Consider the following 19,879-nt stretch of genomic DNA (forward strand, 5'->3'; position numbering starts at 1 on the left):
TTTTTCTTTTTTCTTTTTCTATTTTGTAATATTTTGAAAATCTTAATAAATATCTTTAAAAAAAACAAAACAAAAGCACCTCTGGGTGCAAGTAGATAAATAGGGACCGCTTACCAGCGGGAAGGTAAACGGCGTTCCGTGTGCTGCGCTGGCTCGCCAGAAGCGGCTTAGTCATGCTGGCCACATGACCCGGAAGTGTCTGCGGACAGCGCTGGCTCCCGGCCTATAGAGTGAGATGCGCGCACAACCCTAGAGTCTGGCAAGACTGGCCCGTACGGGCAGGGGTACCTTTACCTTTACCTTTATATTGCACTATAAAGGCTTTTGTTTAGTTTAAAGCAATATACCAGCCTCATAAATCAAATGTCTTCTTAGCTTTTCAATTGGTGGAAGTGGGCAGATTGTTCTTATTTATTTATTTTATTTTATGAATTGCTTCTGCATAAGGCATCCCAGCTATCACGTAACAGAAGGTGGAGTCGGTCTTCTGCAATGTAAAATTGCGTGGGCGGATGACTCAGGTTCTTGCCTACAGGTTGGATGACTCAGGTTGTTCCAATTTCTTTCTGTGAAATGGGTGCATCTCATTCTCCAGCCACTGCTTACGTCACCTCCCCCCCTATCTTTTTGGTTCAGGTGGCTGATTTTGGGCTCTCCAAGTTCAAGCGAGGGACCACTCGGAATGCCAGCATCAAATCCAGGGAAGAGGAAGAGTATGGCGGGACTCTGGAGTTCATGCCCCCTGAGGCTTTCACCAATGTGAACTACAAGCCGACCCCAGGCACAGATGTCTACAGGTGAACATGGGTTGCATTGCCTGTGTCGGGCAACAGGGGGCACTGCAATTATGTGAGCGACATAGAGTTGAGGGTCGTTTGGCGTGACAAGCCAGTTCCCAAATGAAAGCTACTGATATCTACATGGGGTAATCCAGTACAGTGCTATCTCGGGTTACAGACGCTTCAGGTTACAGATTCCGCTAACCCAGAAATAGTGCTTCAGGTTAAGAACTTTGCTTCAGGATGAGAACAGATATCATGCTCCGGCGGCACGGCAGCAGCGGGAGGCCCCATTAGCTAAAGTGGTGCTTCAGGTTCAGAACAGTTCCAGGTTAAGAACGGACCTCAGGAACGAATTAAGTACTTAACCCGAGGTACCACTGTAGTCCCATAAATTCTACTGTGCTCTTTTCCTTTCTGTCTGGCATTGGCTACCAGCATTCAGTGGTAGAATCTCAACCTGTGTGAGCCTTTAGTATGCGAGCTCCCTGCTCATAAACGCTGATAAGCTTGTGAGATGGAGCAAGGAATGGGGCTATGGAAAAGGTTGGTCTACCTAGGAAGAGGATCTTGTGCAGGGCAGTCTCTCCTGAGATCCTGATTCTCTTGTTTCTCTCTCTCTTCAGCTATGGGATTCTCATGTGGTCATTGCTCACTGGCGAAGACCCTTACTCAAGTGAGTCTTCTTCCGGTTTCTTTCTACCTGTCAGAGATTTCGCAGACTACTGGGAAATTATATTTATTGGTGGGAACAGGCACCATCGCAAGAAAGGAAAAGAAAGCAGCTGCCTAACAGAAAGCTGCAAAGTGTGTGTGTGATTCGGCCTATCCAGTGATTAGACAGGATTAGCTAAGGCAGCCTTTGCCAGCAACAGTCCATATGTTGCTCACTGTTGTAGGCAATATGCTTCTGTATACCAGTGAGGGGGACTCACAAATGGGGAGAGTGCCATTGCGCTCAGGCCATGTTAGCTGGCTTTCCATAGGCCTCTGGTTGGCCATTGTGAGGATAGGATGCTGGACTTGGATGGGCTCCCAGCGGGGTCCTTCTTATGTTCTTCACCTGCATCCCTGAGATGCTAGCTGGATTCAGGGGAACATCCAGATAGGGTCCCCACCCCTGCATTATCATGTGGTGCACTCTACTCAAGAGGACTGTACCACATGCTTTTCCCCTCAGCTATTAAATTTGGCCCTTGACGGTGTCTGACGAAACCAGGGGAAGGCTTTGGGGGAAGAGCAGTAACTCAGTGGTAGAGCATCTCCTTTGCGTGCACAAGGTCACAGGTTCAATCCCCAACGGGATCTCCAGGTAGGAGAGGACCTTGTCAGAAATCCTGGAGAGCCATTGCCACTCTGTGTAGACAATGCAATGAAGCAGCTTTCTTTGTTTCCACACTAAGGTGCCATGTGCCGTTTAAATCCCCTCCCTTCAAACTGCTCAAAATTTGGTCTGCCCCCTCCCCATTTTGCAATTTAATCTTCAAATTGTCATGTCTTATAAAAGAGCCGGGATGGAGTAGTCAATATTAGTTAAAAGGTTAAAAGGTAAAGGACCCCTGGACGGTTAAGTCCAGTCAAAGGCAACTATGGGGTTGTAGCGCTCATCTTGCTTTCAGGTCGAGGGAGCCGGCGTTTGTCCGCAGACAGTTTTCCGGGTCCTGTGGCCAGCATGACTAAACCACTTCTGGCACAACAGGACACCGTGACAGAAACCAGAGCGCATGGAAATGCTGTTTACCTTCCCGCCGCAGCAATACCTATTCATCTACTTGCGCTGGTGTTCTTTTGAACTACTAGGTTGGCAGGAGCTGGGACAGAGTGACAGGAGCTCACCCCATTGTGGGGATTTGAACCGCTGACCTTCTGATCAGCAAGCCCAAGAGGCTTGGTGGTTTAGACCAGTGTTCCCCAACCTTGGGCCACCAGCTGTTTTTGGACTACAACTCCCATCATCCCTCGCTAGCAAGACCAGTGGTCAAGGATGATGGGAATTGTAGTCCAAAAACAGCTGGAGGCCCAAGGTTGGGGAACCCTGGTTTAGACCACAGCGCCACCCGTGTCCCTAGTCAATACTACTGGGACTGGGACTCCGGAGAACTGCATATGGATTCCTCTATTATACTGGGCCTTGTGCAAATCTGCATGGCCCATTCAGAATATTTTGCATACAACCTGTGTTTCCGTGTCTGCTTAGATATTCCTCCTGGAAATATGAGCTCCATCATCAAGTCACTGATCCCCCAAGGCCAAAGGCCCAGTACTGAGGAGCTGGAGAAGATGGCCAATAGAGTGTTGAAACTAGAAGACTTGATCAGGCTGATGAAACTCTGCTGGCATCACAACCAAGACCAAAGGCCGTCCTTCCGAGGTAATAAATGTGACCCTTCCCCCCCCCACAAGAGTGCTTACATCAAGTGGAATATAATGTTTACATTTCATTTGAAAAGGTGATAGTGGTTCATGACAGATAACTTAGTCAAAATGGGAAACAGTACCAGAAATCACATCAGTTCATATGTCCCTTTGAAATCAGGTATTCGAATACAAGTAGTATTCACTGTTATCAATCCCCCCCCCCCCACAAAGTCCACTATTTGCTGTCATTCCACACCCACCCACCCAGTACATTACTGATGACTTTACTCTCTGCTCTATTAGAATGAATGGTGTGGAATTATATAGCAGTAATGTAATGGATTACATTATTAAATTTAGCCACAGTTAGCCAAATAACATCTTTGCAGAACCTGAACTGCAGCGGAATGGGAGCAGTGCTGAATGCATTGGGTACTAGGTAGAGGGCCTTCTCAGCGGGTGCTCCTAGGCTTTGGCGCTCCCTCGCTTGTTCTTCAGCTGGCTGGTAAAGACTTTTGCACTGGCAAAACTAGGGTGCTTGTGCTACCTGTAACTGTGGTCTGATTCTGAATGCACAGCTCCCACCCTACCCCTGGGTGCGTAAATGGCTTGAGGTCTCTGCAGGTCCTTCCCTGCGCACACACACACACACACACACACATGTTGTTTTTTTGCACAAATTTTCCATCGTAACAACTTCATAACAAATCTTTGGCTATCACAGCCTAAGACTTCCCTCAACTCCTTCTAATGGTTTTCTAAATTCCTCTCTATTTTTGCATTTTATAACTGTACTTATTGCTCTAAATCCTCTCTTACCTCATCTCTTTTTAATCCTTTCCACAATAATTTATAAAGTCCTCCTTAAAAAACTTCTTGTAACCCTACAAGCAACGTTGAATAATTACAATTGTCTTTCAAAGTCCTTCCCTCATTCTCACCCCCCCCCCCCATTTTGCTTAGAGTGCAGCGAAAACACAGAGGATGTGTTTTCCCAGTACAAACGTCACATTGTGGCTGCCGTGCGAAAAGTCCAGGATTGCTTGGTAAGTTGCACTTTTTCAGACAGCCACCAGGTGGTAGGAGCCCTCTATTTTTACCTTGCATAGATAATACTGAGGAGAAATAATAGAATCATAGAGCTGGAACGGAGCACGAGCATCATCTTGTCCATGTCATGTTGCTGTTGCTTTTAAATTCTCCCTTCTTATATCCCCTCAGTAAGCTGCAACAGACAATCATTTTAAACACACACATACACACACATACACCGTCTGCCTGGTCTGTGGTAAAACAGCTCCCAGTTGCGACAATGTGGACATTCTCCTTCATTGGTTAAAAAGTCCATTTAATCAACAAAAGGGACGCGGGTGGCGCTGTGGGTTAAACCACAGAGCCTAGGACTTGCTGATCAGAAGGTTGGCGGTTCGAATCCCCGCGACGGGGTGAGCTCCCGTTGCTTGGTCCCTGCTCCTGCCAACCTAGCAGTTCGAAAGCGCGTCAAAGTGCTAGTAGATAAATAGGTACCGCTCCGGCGGGAAGGTAAACGCCACTGGTTCGCCAGAAGCGGCTTAGTCATGCTGGCCACATGACCCAGAAGCTGTACGCCTGCTCCCTCGGCCAATAAAGCGAGATGAGCGCTGCAACCCCAGGGTCGGCCACGACTGGACCTAATGGTCAGGGGTCCCCTTACCTTTACCTATCCCATTTCTATCCCAGGAGTTCCAGGTGGTGTGCCTTGTTTTCCTCTTCCCCATCCTCACAACAACCCTGTGAGGTGGGTTGAGGTGTGAGTGAGTGGCCCTAGGGCAACCAGTGATCTTCATGGCTGATGGGGGGGGCGGGATTTGAACCCAGGTCTCTCAGGCCCGACCACTGGCTCTGTTGTGTAAATGCAGCAGAAATCCTGGAGGATGTGCCAAAAGAGCTGAGCCCTCTCCAAGGATCTCAAACTGCCAAAAATTCAACAAGGCATTCCCCAAAAGGCAAAGGAAACCTTTTGAAGCTCTGATTAGAGCAGGGCTGGCCAACACAGGGTCCTAGAGTCCTCCCTTCTGAGTTTGGGAAGGAGGTGGGAGGCAGTGTTTGAAATTAGCCAGGTGCCAGGTGCATTTCGCACCTGCCTATCGGCCACGTGAGACCAAGTGTGGGATGCCTGGGCGCTAGGATGGCGCCTGACACCATCTGGAGGTTCGTGTCTGGGAATCCTTGAATCTTGACTGTTTTCACACACTAATCCTTGTAGGAAGAGAGCAATATATACGTGGAATGTCCCTGGATCGAGTGACTTTAAGTTCTCAAAGCTCTTAACCTACCTCAAGGTGTTATTGTCTGAACTAGCCAGACGTTTAACTGAGAATCAACCCCAGAGTCGGTCACAACTGGACCTAATGGTCAGGGTCCCTTTACCTTTACCCTAATCAACAAAACAATCATTTTTAAAAACAATTTTATTGAAATTTTCTCAGACAAATGAGAAATACGTTAACAACAAACACAACATACGTAACAATACTTGACCGTGAACTTAGTCCTGGCAATACTTGTGCAGAAAAAAGAAAAGTGATGCAACAAGAGAACACAATAATACCTAAGGTATAGAAACAGCAGTCTGGAAGACCAAAAGAAGTAATTTATACATTTTAAAAGTAAAGGTCAAAAATGGTTAGGTATAATACCACCCCACAGTGCTTTTTTTCTGGGGGTATGCAGGGATATGCATGCCCCTAAACATTTTGAGAATCTTTGTACTTTTGTCCATTTACTGTATTTATTTCCCCCGATTTGCACTATACAATGGTGATTTTCTTGACTCAAAACGAGAGTACTCCTAAACAATTTTTTTTTAAAGAAAAAAAGCACTGCCAGTCCATAATGGGTGATGAAGACCGAGGGGGGGGGGGGGAGACTGCCCGGTCAGAAACCAAGTATGGTACCTGAGAATGGTGCTTTTGGATTTAAGCCCTTTAAATTGTCTATCACATGGTGTTTTCTCTCCTCTGGTCCCATTTAAAGATGGAGAGCTCTCCTTCAAATGAAACCAGGGTCAACTCGGATACGATATCAGGAAGAGTCAATTCTGCCCGTCAGGTATCAAAGCCCTTGGACTACGAGGTCCCGCTAACCCCTTCCTATGAATTTGAGGAGCAGCTTAGGACTTTGAGACTGGAAGAGTTTCCACACAGACAAAATGGTGAGTGGGGTTTGTGATATGGGTCTGGGAGCATTTTCTACTTCTAAGATAGTAATTGACTAAGGGAAACTTCAGCACAAATCTTGCTGAGGTAATGGGTGTGCAGAAGTGAGAAAGAGTTTTATTTATTATTATTATCACACACACACACACACACACACACACACATTTTCAGGTAGGTAGCCGTGTTGGTCTGACACAATTGAAAAAAATTAAAAAATTGTCCCGTAGCACCTTAGAGACCAACTAAGTAGTTCTGGGTATAAGCTTTTGTGTGCATGGCCTCTTATTCAGATACACAGGCTTCTTCAGATCTGAAGAAGTGTGTATGCACAAGATAGCTTATACCCAGAACTACTTAGCTGCCCTCTAAGGTGCTACTGGACAATTTTTTAATTTTTTCCAACTGCGTCAGACCAACACGGCTACCTACCTGAATGTGTGAAAACAGTAAATGCTATCCTCTTCCTCACCCCCAAGTCAAGGTGAGGGCCAAGGGTAGCCATACTGTTTGGGCACCTGAGGTAGAAAATGCAGCAAGTGCCTCTCCCTGGCTGTAAAAAACACAATAATAAGGAACAGGACAACCTGCTTCCCTTTCATGAGAACAAGTATCAGCCACCTGAGACATCCACCTCCCTCTTCCTAAAGGAAGGGGGCTAGCAGATGTCTTTTCCTGCACACGAGGCTCCAGAGCAAAGGGAGAAATAATGGCTCTTGCTCTGATTTGGATTGTTGGTGGCACTGTAGTATGTTTGTCCAGTGTTTTGCCTCATCTCTGCTTGCCCATCTCAAAATTCTCCCTAATTTTGCATCCTGGAGGACAGGAAGCATTTGGGCTCGGTCCTCATAGAGAAACTGGAATGTGGGGTATGTGTAGGTCAATGGAGATGAGGAGCTGCCACAACAAACCTCAAGTCTCTCCTCAGCCAGCCCCACCTGCCTGCCTAGAACTACCTGCCAGCTTGCTTCTCCTTTGGGATGTTTTCCTTGTAGAACTCAGCAAGGAAAAGGTTGGGGGACAAAACTAGAATTAGGTTCTGTGCCTGCCGTTGTCTGTGGTTCCAGCTACTTCCTTCCTCTCCACCATCCCCAGTGGGCACCAGCCACTGCTGGCCTATGTGTGGATTTAGGCCTCATCAGCACTGCCCTTTTGTCACACGCAAATCATGAGGGAATGTCACCTTGTGATGCCATGTCCTCTTCAAAATGTACTGTGTTCACTTGCCTTTATTCCCACCCACCCGCTTTTCCTTTTCCTTTCAGAGGCTGTACCCATGAGAGACTTTTCCAAAATAAACCGAGAAGGGAAATCTGGGCTTCACCGTAGTAACAGCGCGCGGATCGGGAAAGTAAGGTCACTGCTATCAATGTTACCCATCGAGGCTGAGGAGAGTTGGATGGGTTGGGGAAATGGAGTGGAGAGCACAAGCGAGAAGCCATTGGTTGGGGGTGCTGTGGGAACTGTTGGGTGGAAATGGACAGTGAGGGCTCAGTGAGGGACGGTGAAGGGCCACCAGCTCTGAACTGGTTTCTGGCCAAGCTCTTACACAAGCACGAAAGGCTTATATCCCCTGCACACACATGCAGGGGCTGTGTCACTCGTGTTTGATCTAATCCAAGATGGCGGCTGTGCTGGCATCTGCCCTGCCAACTCACCTTGGAAGGATCGATTGGGACACCAGCCTTTTCTTGACTGGGAAAGATTATGGGGTTTGCCTGTTTTGAGATAGTTAAAACGATTCAGCAAGTCACTGGTGTGAACAGAATGCTTAGGGGTCTAAGATGTGGGGCCACTTCCAATTACGTTAATGCTTTACTCTTCAAATTTGCTGAGGACCCGAGCTATGGATCGCCTCCTCAAGAAGGGGTGAAGATTCGAAACTGGCCCAGGCATAGAGGTAATTTTTCTGCCTTTCTAAAAGGGAGTAGACCCTATTTCTGCTGCAGCAGGGGTGTGGAACTGTTCTCACCCTAAGGGCCTATTCCCTACAGCAAAACCTTCCAGTGGACAGATGCCAAAGGCGAATGTGTGTGTGGTGGTCAGAATCAAAATGTGGGCCAAGCAAGGGATGCAGTTTTTACCTTTGTACGGTAGCCTGCATTCCAGCTATTCAAAAGCCCCCCAAAGCTCATACACCCCTCAAACAGGGTTCATTTCACACTATCAAAGTCCCAGGACACAGGAGGAAGCATCATTTGCAGAGAGCTCCAAGGGCCGGTTAGGGAGGCCTGGAGGACCACTTCTGGGGCCTGGGCCTGGGCCTCCCCACCCGTGTATTACAGGGATACAGAGTGAAGATAAGACACAGACCTTTGGGCAGCAAATCCACTTCAGAACCACACTCACTTCATTTGGGCAGGTATACAGGCTTCCAAAGTGAATCCAACTCGTTATGGGCATCTAATATGTCCTCTCTCCAGGAGTTGTTGTTTTTTAAAGTCTATTCTATTAAATTTTCAAAAGTTGAACATTGTACACCCCAAAAGAAAATCTCACAAAATGAGAAAGTAATGCAAATCTCTCGAGACCATTGGTAAACTCTGAGAATTGGCCATCTTCCACATGACAAAGACTGCACCAGCAAAAATCACACCAACAAAAACCATCTCTGACATTATTATTGTGGAATATAGCAGGCTGGCAGCATAAAACTGAGGATGCCACTTTTCAGGACTCCAATACATCATGAATTTTTCTTTCGTTTTGTCGACCTCTCAACCCATTTTCCAGGGGTTTTTTTCTCCCCCTTTGCTGCACCCTATCTTCTATCTTTTATATACCATAACAACAATACAATAATCTCTCATTCCTTCTGTGACTCATAATTCAAATCCTGCTTGCAAGTTCATCATGCTATAGTATATCTTTAAATAACCCCCCCCCCCAAAAAAAAAAAAATTCCATTCTTTCACATAACAATCATAACTGTTCTCTTATTTTGGCTGCTAGCTTTGCCAATTCCACATAGTCCAAATTGGCAAGTGCTTTTGACCTGTTTGGAGCTCTGACTGCCTGGGCTTTCTGACAACTTCGAAGCCATCTCCCTCCCACCAGTCCAGCCATTTGATTCTGGGGGGCTTGTCCAGTGAATGGGAAGGGGTAGAAATCTGTGCTGGAGCCAGAGCAGCCAGATATGTGTGTCATTAGAAGAGTAATGGTGGCAGAGAAGCAAAAGCTCATCCCACTTTTTTGGGGGGAGGGGGGAGAAACACCACACCTGTTCCTAGTGGGAAGTGCATCTGTCATCAGACTAGCTTGGCTGGCTGCTCTCATTTTAATTATCACTTGCAGTCCCCAGGAAGTCTCTGCAGTGCCGCTGTGGCTTTTTGCTCCCTTTCAGAAAATTAAGTGCAGCCGAGCGCTTCCTCTTTGTAAAAAAAGGGGATTTTAAAAGGGAAATGCCTTGGGGAATGAAGGTCAAGGTAGATGAGAATTAGAACTCTCTGTAACTGGATGTAGCACTGGCATGTCTGGAAGAGAAATTTGACAGCTCCTTCCAACTTTACCACCCTGTTCATAAGCTGTGCAGTTGGGAACTGGGACATTTTTTTAAGGGATTGTGTGTGTGCAAGGGCACGATGAGGGGCAAAGCATAGTGCAAATTTTGCAGCAGTGATCACATTCCCTGTTGTTGGAAAGCGCTTCCCCAATCCACAATGCCCTGCTTGTTTTCCCCCCCTTTTACCCACAATGCTCCACTGCTGCTTCTAGAATCATCTAAAGTGGATTTTAGAACCTACAGCTTATAGCCACCACCACATTTTGTACCGATGAGTTCCTCAAATTATACAGTTCATGGCAAAGCTTGTTCTTGTCCTCCAGCCTTAAAACGTCCCACCTAAAAGTTTCATGAGATGAACCCAAGTTCTAATATGATGAGGGACTTCCTGCTTTAGGCAAAGGAGGGAGAAAGGTTGGAACCAAAATGAGGCACAACTTGCTGTGAACTGGGTTTTTCCACACTGGAGAATGGTTTGGGGCTTTGCATCCCATAAGTGGAGGAACCTATCAAGGGAATATAGCAAGTCTTGTAGAATAACAGGCCGAAGTTCACCTCTCAGTTGTAGATTGTGAACAGTTTGTCCTTGAGAGCATAAGAAGAGCTTTTCTGGATCAGACCAAAGGCCTATCTAGTCCAGAATCCTGTTCTCACAGTGGCCAGTCAGATGCCTGTGGGAAGCGAGTTTTGGCAACAGAACAGAAAAGTGGCAGGGCTGAGGTTTTTCCCCACTCTAGTTTACACCAGAACCTTTTTTTAATCTTCAATTAATTTGAGCGTCAGGGGATGGGGAGAGGACAAACAAGTTTATCCTTCAAGTCCCGAACCCTTGACTGAAAGTGGGGGGAAAGGGAGTTCCAGAGGAAGCACAGGTAAAAGGTGTGATGGCTAGCTTCCTGCCACAGTCCCCTCTCAGCCACATATTTGGGCTCCATGTAAATAAGCTATGTGCCCATAGGGCTCTCCTGTATGAGGGAGAATCCTGAGCGAGTCAGGAATTCCTCTCGGTTATGTACTGAGTTGAATAGGATCCAATTTGCAGCAGTCTGATTGGTCCTAGAACAATAGGATTCAGAACGCAGCAGTCTGATTGGTCCTAGAACAATAGGATCCAGAATGCAGCAGTCTGATTGGTCCTAGAGCAATAGGATCCAGAATGCAGCAGTCTGATTCGTCCGCAGGAGCCACCCAATCCAACTCCAGGTGGAAGTGAATCTGCAACCTGATTGGCCTACAGGAGAATCCCGGAAATAGCCAATCAGGTGGGGCCCATTGTGTAAATAATGTATATAAAGCAGACAGTTCGGGGAAACTTCCATTCCTCACTACCATGAGCTGACTAAACAGCATGAAATCCACACTCGACTGAGTATATTTCACTCTCACATGGAGGACCACCCACAAATGTATGTTGCGATGCACATACAAGCTCTTTCTGTGGACACTGAATGTGTGGCCTAGACATCTGTGGCCTGTTGCTGTGGCGGCTAGACACCAGAACCTCATGCACCCTTCACACAATGCTTTCAGTGCCTGAGGGAGTTGATGTTAATCCCCCTCTTCAGTCAACTTTCAACGGGGCACTTGCCACAAGGCCTAATGACGACCTAGCATGAGGTGGGCCAACATGGCACCTTCAAGGTGTTTTGGTCTACAACCTCCATCATCCCCCAGCCAGCATAAGCAATAGTTGTGGAGGACGTGAGTTGCAGTCCATACATCTGTGGGGTACTGCGTTGGCTGACCCTGGTCAAGCATGGGAAACTACTTTCTTAAAGGGAAAAGTGAATTGCTTTCTTGTCTTTTTAAAGAACCCAAGCGACGCCCCCTTTCAGACTCATATACCGTCCCATCGTATCCACCCTACCTGCCTGGATTCTGGCCTCAACCTCAGGTAAGGGAACTGGGAGATACAGGGAGGTAACCAGGGTAGGAGAATGGTTGGAGGCGGGGCGGGTTTGGGAAAGAGATGAAAGGATTCCTTTAACCCAAGGGTAGCCAACGGGTAGCCTCCACATAATAATAATAATAATTAATAATATGTTTATTATTTGTACCCCACCCATCTGATTGGGTTGCCCCAGCCACTCCGGGCTGCTTGTGACAAATATTAAAGCTTAATAAAACACCAAACATTAAAAACTTACATAAAAATGTAAAAAATAATAATTGTGTACTACAATTCCCATCAGCATCGGCCAGCAATGGTCATGGGTGATGGGAGTGGAGTCCACCACATGTTGACTCCTCCTAAACTGTGTCATATGTTGGATCAGTCCATTTCGGCTGGAGCCACTTGGCCTTGAGTGGCAGCATCTCTTTCGGCAGTGAAAATACAATAGTGATAAACTGAATACGTAGCAATCTGCTGCTGTTCCCCAGTGCCCACCATCAACTGCTTCGCTCTGCTTAATAGTAGAAATGCCCCTGGTGGACTGTTCCGGGTAAAAATTGGACAGTTGGGACATATGACCTTATGACTCACTAAGTCCAATGCAGTCGCAGCAGCACCCAGCCAGCCCAACAGAATGATCTCTCCAGGGTGGCAAAACCAGAAGGTTTGATCAAGCCCTTGGCAGGCCACCAGATGTAGGTGGTGAGCCTACTGGTTGTGCAGCCATCGCTGACGTCATGTTGCAATTGACCAGGTTTATATGGTTGTCCTTTTTAAGGCAGCCATTGCTAATTTAGATAATGAATGGCCTGGTCTGTTTTCAGGGACCACTTTGTTCTCCAGGCACTAGTCCAGGGCTGCAACGTTTCCAGCTATCTCTTGGCCAAGGTCCTTGGACTGTTTTTACGGCATCACTTAAGCAATAAGGGGTTGAGAGATAGGCAGCTTCTGTACTTGGATGAGGCGAGATCATCGATTGCGTTGGGCTTGGGGAAGAAAGGATGATGGATGTGTGCTTCTGGATAAATCCCCTGCCGGAGAGGAAGACTGACAAGCACGCTTCTGGCTTTCCAGAAGACGCAGCAGAAAACATTACCATGTTGTTTGGATGGTGGAATATATAACAGATACTTGCAATGGCTTGAAATGGTTTTTTAAAAAACAAAAACAAACAAACAAGATTTCAAGTTGGGTGCTGAAGGGGGTGCAGCCCTGAAAACAGCCCTGTGTAGGGAAGCTTTTTAAGGTTTAATGTTTTATTCTGTTTTTATATGTGCTGGAAGCAGACCGTAGTGGCTGGGGCAACGCAGTCAGATTGGCGGGATACAAATAATAAACTACTGTTGTTGTTGTTACATCCTAAAGGTAGCTTGCTCCAAGTTGATTCCCTCTTGACATTTCATGTTTATAAATTTGGCAAGCATTATTTATCCCACTCTTCAGCCAAAAAAAAAAAAGGAGGCTCGCAGAGCCAGTGATAAGACAGTCCTTGCCCTCAGTCTTACAGTCTAAAAGATGTAGCAGAAAAGGAAAGGGGATTGGGATGGAGGAGTGGAGGGGAAACAGACTCTTTTTCCCTGTTTTAGATGCACCATACATCTGAAGCACATCTGACAAACGTTCAAACCACATGGCTCCCTCCAAAGTGGGAATTGTAGCTTACTCCTCACAGCTAGGATTTGCAGCAGCCTTAACAAACCGCAGTTCCTGGGATTCTTTGGGGGAAGAATTGTGTGCATTGAGTGTTTGTTGCCTGTGTTTCAAATGCATGGTATGACACTGCTTGTATTGATCAGCTAGAAATGGAAAGCTTTCAAGGAGGAGGAGCCCTACGGTGCTGGTCTTTCATCAGAGGTGATGGAAACACCCTGCAGGGATATGTTTCCTTCGGGGGGCACTGTTTTCTCTCTTTCCATACTCATATGCCCGTTTATTTATCTCTCTCTCTGCCTCTGTCTCTTTTTCTCCTCTTGGCACCGTGTTCCAGTCATTCTACCAACCCCAGCAAGATGTACCCCAGGACCACACGCTCTTGCCACACTTTAGTTCTCCTAGAGCTCCACAGGAATGTGAGTACCTAAAGGAAATGACAAAACCCAACCGCACCATTCAGTGGTACAACCAACTACGGCCCATAATAGAGCAGTTCAGTACCAGTTTGAGTGGTGTCCTGAGTATCACAACCTCGAATGACTTGAATCCTGATTATCTCTGGGGTGTCTCTTTCCATATGCACCTCCCCACAAATTTGAGGTCATCTGACAAGTTCCTGCTTTAGATTCCATCTTAGAAAACATATTTAAAAGACCTCTGAAGGTAGCCCTGTATCGGGATATTTTTAATGTTTGATGCTTTATTATGTTTTTTTTATATGTGTTGGAAAGTCGCCTGGAGTGGTTGGGGCAACCTAGCCAGATGGCTGGGGTATATATCATAAAACTATTTATTAGTTTTATAAATAATAGTTTTATAAATAATAAAACTGTTATGATCATGAGGATTTCAGTGGTGTCAGAATGCCATGGCTGATAGATGAGTTTCTGCATATACAGTGGTACCTCGGTTTTCAAATGCAATCCATTCTGGAAGACCATTCAACTTCCGAAACGTTCAAAAACAGTTACTTCCTGAAGCATTTAGTTCTGGAAAACTCACTACAGAAGTCGCATGGCACATTTGACTTCTAACAAGCATTTGAAAACCGAAGCAGTTACTTCTGGGTTTTTGGCATTCGAAAACTGAAACGTTCGACTTCCAAGACATTCGAAAACCGAGGTACTGCTGTAATTGAAATCTTTTGGAATACTGCAATTTTTTTGGAAGGATATACCGTATTTTTCGCCCTATAGGACGCACCGGCCCATAGGACGCACCTAGTTTTTTGGGGGGGAAATCAAGGGGAAAATTTTTATTTCCCCCCCAGGTTTGCGCTCCGTCTCCCTCTTCTGCCTTCAGGGACAGCCTCTCTAGCCTCCGTGGGGCAGCGGCTTGCCCCGCTGTCCCCCGAGTTTGTGGGGCTGGCGGGACCCCGCAGCCTCCAGATCAGGTCGGGGAATAGCGGGGTGGCAGCGTTCCGCCTCCCCGCTATCCCGCGAGCTTGTGGGGCTAGACCAGGTCGGGGAATAGCGGGGTGGCGGCGCTCCGCCTCCCCGCTATCCCGCGAGCTTGTGGGGCTGGCGGGGGGGAGAAGCAAGCTTGCTTCTCCCCCCCCGCCAGCCTCCAGATCAGGTCGGGGAATAACGGGGTGGCGGCGCTCCGCCTCCCCGCTATCCCCCGAGTTTGTGGGCTGCAGGCTGCTGCCCGCAAGCCTTGCAAGCCCGCGGGACATCCCGCCGGGCTTGCAAGACTTGCGGATAGCTTCCTGAAGCCTGGAGAGCGAGAGGGGTCAGTGCGCACCGACCCCTCTCGCTCTCCAGGCTTCAGCAAAAGCCTGCATTCGCTCCATAGGACGCACACACATTTCCCCTTCATTTTTGGAGGGGAAAAAGTGCGTCCTATAGGGTGAAAAATACGGTAGTTTGAGATGCAGGTTTCTAAATGCATATGTGAGGACTGGAGAAAAGACCCGCCCCCCTTAAACAGGAAGGAAAAAAGATAATAGGGAAGTCACTTAAATCAAGTCAGAAAAAGACAGACAGGCAGAGAACTCAAGAAGAGCCGTGCAGGATCAGGCCTGTTGCCCATCTCTTCCAGGTCTCTCACTGGCCCGCCAGTCAGAGATTGTGATCCTCCTCTCTCCCTACCTTGTTGGAAAGTCACCCCTGTTGTTGTTAAGGTGATAACTAACAGCCTCTTCTTCTCCCCCCCGCCCAGATGGTGGAATCACTATCACAGGCCATGGCATCTCAGGAATCCAAATTGGAACCCATAACACCCTGGTCCTGGAACAGGTTCATGAGAGCAAACCCAGGAATGAGCATTAATCGATGCCTGCTGAGTGTGGGAAGTTTCTTATGGACAATTCTGTTTCCTCCGCTTCAAGGGACAAATGCACATTCCAAGCATAAGCGTGATCTTTCTTCTCTACGCAATTTTCATCAGGACGCAAGAACTCTCTTCTAGAAGTGTGCCGCGAGGCCCATACACACCCTCAACACCTAATCCAGAAGCGGCACTGCTTTTGACTTGGTAGCATAAACCCAATCTGGGATGAATGAATGAATGTTGATTTGCATCAGCCCATTGGCCATAGCAATAAAACAACAATGCAATATACAAAGAATAGAAATAAACGTCAATTATATAAAATACATTTTGGGATTTTGAATCAATATTCAGATGGTGGATCTTATTCTGATTGCCCCAGCTAAAAACCTTGCAACCTTTGCTGTCACCTGCTCATCTTCATCTGCCAAGAGAAAGGACACTGTGGCAGTGGTTGGGCAACCCGGAATGGACAATAAAAGAGGGGTGATAATCTCATTCCTCAAGTCTTTATAAAGAGTCCAAGCCAGCCACCAATTTGGGCTGCTAAAAGACACCTGAAGCGAGTTTACTGCAAATATAGGAACTCTAAATCTCCCCCCTTATTTACTGCATATGTCTCCCTCAGACAGAAGTATAAACTTCTGATAAAATGGGAAAAACAGAAAGCAGAAAGAAATGCTTGGAACATCTTAATAAAGGCCTTGCGCAATAAGGACACCTTCCTCTTCTGGCATACTATATCAGGCCTCCTGGAGAATGATCGCAACATGCCAGTCTGTACTATTGAACCCAATCTGGAGTTCAATGCCAAACCTCATCTCACCAAAACAGTCTCGCTGGGTCATCACCCCCATTCACTCAGCATCCTGCCTGGTGTGTGGTAATGCTCAGGGACGGAGGTTTTGGGGAGCCAGGTACCCAAAAATGCAGACGCAAGAATAGAATTGAAATCACTGTATTATTCCAATGCATGTGGATTCTGGAAGGCAAGCTTATCAATTGGAGTCTTACGTTAAGGGGCAGAGATACAACAAGAATTAAGGCGGACACTCGTAGGTGTGGAGCCCCTGTTAATTCTGCCGACTCAGCTCTCCCCTGCCTCCTGCCCAGAATCACAAGAGCAGGCACAGAAAAACCACGAAGCCAGCCAATGTCTCCATACTTATTTCATCTTTCTTCTTTGGTGATCACTCATAGCCGAGTAAAATTGTCTTCCATAAACACCGTTTTAAAAATGAGTCCGTAAGTGACTGGGGGCCAATCCTGGATCCACACATCCTTCTACAGTGGGAACATAGGTTTGATCACGATGAGAGTTTGCCAAGCGTGCCTTCCTCTTAGTGTGTTTCTCCCTTTCGTCCTGAGTTCGAGTGTCTTCAAAACCCATGACACCTTTGGTAAAGGCTGTTCTCCAGTTGGAGCGCTTGCAGGCCAGTGTTTCCCAGTTGTCGGTTTTTATACTACATTTATTTCATATATTGTGATATATTGGTATATCGCGATGTCCCCCCGCCCCAATAATATATCACAATGTTGAAAAGCAAATATTATCCAGCCCTAGTGGGTGGGTGTTTTCATCAGATGTTACCCCCCACCCAGTGTCCTAGGATATTGTTACCAGATTTTTTTTCAGTGAATCCGGGTACCCTTTTTTTTTTTTTTTTTTTTTGAAGCTGAGTAGCAACAGGGAGTCAGTAGTGGGGATGGTGAGGCAAAAGACCCTGGGCCCAAGCACACATGCATATTATATAAAGGTGCAAAGCCCTTCTTTCGCACCCTGTGAAACATAAATGCGCAGAGTTTTTTTTTAAACTGGGCAACGGCACACCGCCTACCCATGACTCCTGAGCCTTCCCCAATCTCCTTCCCCCTTCCCCCTTTGTTTTGACAGATCAGGGGAGGCTCGGGAGTCACGGGCAGGTGGCTGTTGCCCAGGAGGGGCCAGACTGGTAGTGAAGTTGGCTCTGGCTGGCTTCAGGAGCTTCTCGCTGCCATGGCACAGGAAATATGGTGGACGCCACGGCAGCGAACAGCTCCTGAAGTCAGCCAGAGCCAACTGCGCTACCAGGCTGGCTCCGGGCTGCTGAAGCTGCGGCTGCCATGTTTCCTGGGGACACATTTGCAAATCTGGGGACATTCCGGGGACAGCATTTGTCCAGGGACAGATTTGCAAACCCAGGGACTGTCCCCGGAAACTGGGGACATCTGATAACCCTATCATAGGACATATCAGGAACAGACAGTCCAGTCCCTGTAGCATCTTGGGTGGTATCTGATTAACGATACTCTTCCAGGAAAAGTTTTTGCTGGATGGCTAAGTAACACCTTAAGTCAGGGGGAATTAAGTTTTTATAGCCTGAGGGACTGCATTCCCTTTTTGGGGACCAAATGCCAGCCATGGTTGTAGCCAGGAGCAAAAATGAGTACAGCAACCAATGCAGATTTTGCCTTCGTACATTAGGCTTGCTTGACATCCATGCACCCACACACCTCTACCAAGGCAAGAAAGACACATGAGCAGAGTTCAAGGGCACGTTCCAGCCAGCCAGAATCATTCTGCTAAGGTGCAGTGCAGGGCAAGTGAGGGGAGTGGTGAGATTCAGCCACACACCAGCAAATTCAGGTTGCAGTGTTACAGTCACTAGGGTGCCACTGCGCCACAGTGCTGCTTCTCCAGAAATCGGACATTTTTTGCAGGAAAGAAAGTGATGGGGAAACGCACTGGAAAGTGTGGAGTAGCCACTCATTTATCGTAGGTGTTTTATTACTTTTCCAGTTTCTTGCAATTAAGATCCTGGCTGCTACTGTCATGTACATAAGGGGTCTAGTTTCTTTTTTGATTTATGGTGGCATTATACCTAGGAGGAAGTTTCAGGTTTTTTCTTAAACAAGAACTTAAATAGCTTTTTTAATTCATTGTAGATGTTATTCCAGGCAGGTCCAAATGATAGAATATCTGCAGCTGGCTATGATGACAGGGAGAGTCAGAGGTTATCCAAAACAGAAAGTACAGAAAGGATGGAAAATCTTTAAAGAATATCTGAAAATCAATAACAATAAACATCTCCTGGCAGAACTAGAACGATTCTTGTAAAATAAGAAATATAATGTTTTTGGTGTCCGATGAAAACAAAGTAATACAGTAATCTGGAACTGTGTGTGGGGAAAAAATAGAAAAAATAATACAATGAGTCTAATTGGAAGTCAAATGTGTTTATTTTTTCTTTCTTTCTTCTAATTCTTTCTTTAAATATCTCTCCCCCCCTTTCTTCTTTTTCTTTCTACCTTTTTTGGGGTCCTTTTTCTTTTTGATCTGCTAAGAAAGAGATAAAGAGATAAAAGTTAAATATGAAAATTTGAGCAAGTTAAAGTGATGTTCTGTAATTTTTCAGCTACTGTTAAAGATGGTCAATTGTAATGAACTGATGTAGTCGTTACTGTGGATTTTTTGTTATCGTTGAATCTTAAATAAAGTATTAAAAGAAAAGGAAAGTGTGGAGTAGCAACGGCTCGATGCAATGTTGTGTAACCTCCCAGCAAACAATGAATGGAATGAATGCTGGATAAGCAGCCAATGTTGTCTGAAATCCCTGAAAACGTTGTGCTCAATAAAACGGGTTATCTGGAAGCAGCCATTGCCTCCTGTGATTTCGCCACTTGAAATATCAGGAAAGGATGTTTAAGTGTGCATGCAAGTGTGTGATGTACCTGCTGGCTGGCGCTTCATTTTGCTGCTTGAAATGCCAAGCTGGAGCATCTCCCTGTCATCAGAGTTCCTCTGTTTTTAAATGGCACCTGGGGTGCTTTGTCCTCTTTGTAAATATTTAGTCTACAAATCTGCAAAGAGAAGCACACGCTCCCCAGAAAGCCACGGGTGGCACTAACACCTTGTTGCTGGCATCCGTCTGAACCGGGAGAAACATGGCAACCATTGTTTTTGTTCCTTTACCATCTGAAATTTCATTTTTTAATTTTTTTCAAAGGTTTTTTTTTGGGGGGGGTGGGGAATGGGAGAAAGAACAACATGTTTCACACATTATAAAAAGAACAGTCATTGGGGTGTGGTGAGAGGCGGAACTGCGTCATAAATTTTAAGCACATCCAGCACACATTTAAAATGAAGTATCCTGGGAAGTGTAGAGTCTTAAGGGTGCTGGGAATTGTAGTTGTGAGGGGGGCAACTACAGTTCCCAGGATTCTTTGGGGGAAGTCACATGCTCTAAAT

The 19,879-nt window shown here is 46.4% G+C and overlaps 1 protein-coding gene across 2 annotated transcripts in view; it reads left to right on the top strand.

Moving 5' to 3' along the window:
* RIPK3 (receptor interacting serine/threonine kinase 3) overlaps positions 1 to 19,285 on the top strand; it is a 32,805-nt gene extending 13,520 nt beyond the window's left edge. For both annotated transcript variants that reach the window (XM_080977728.1, XM_080977729.1), the window contains exons 4-13: positions 637 to 797; positions 1,406 to 1,455; positions 2,977 to 3,150; positions 4,101 to 4,183; positions 6,153 to 6,330; positions 7,597 to 7,682; positions 8,168 to 8,231; positions 11,645 to 11,727; positions 13,715 to 13,796; positions 15,541 to 19,285. In XM_080977728.1, the coding sequence (XP_080833854.1) occupies positions 637 to 797; positions 1,406 to 1,455; positions 2,977 to 3,150; positions 4,101 to 4,183; positions 6,153 to 6,330; positions 7,597 to 7,682; positions 8,168 to 8,231; positions 11,645 to 11,727; positions 13,715 to 13,796; positions 15,541 to 15,650 (1,071 nt within the window). In that variant the 3' untranslated portion in view covers positions 15,651 to 19,285. The remainder of the gene's footprint in view (positions 1 to 636; positions 798 to 1,405; positions 1,456 to 2,976; positions 3,151 to 4,100; positions 4,184 to 6,152; positions 6,331 to 7,596; positions 7,683 to 8,167; positions 8,232 to 11,644; positions 11,728 to 13,714; positions 13,797 to 15,540) is intronic.
* Positions 19,286 to 19,879: the final 594 nt, after the last annotated feature.

This window comes from Podarcis pityusensis, assembly GCF_964106645.2.
Source record: "Podarcis pityusensis genome assembly, chromosome: 13".
Lineage (NCBI taxonomy): Eukaryota > Metazoa > Chordata > Lepidosauria > Squamata > Lacertidae > Podarcis > Podarcis pityusensis.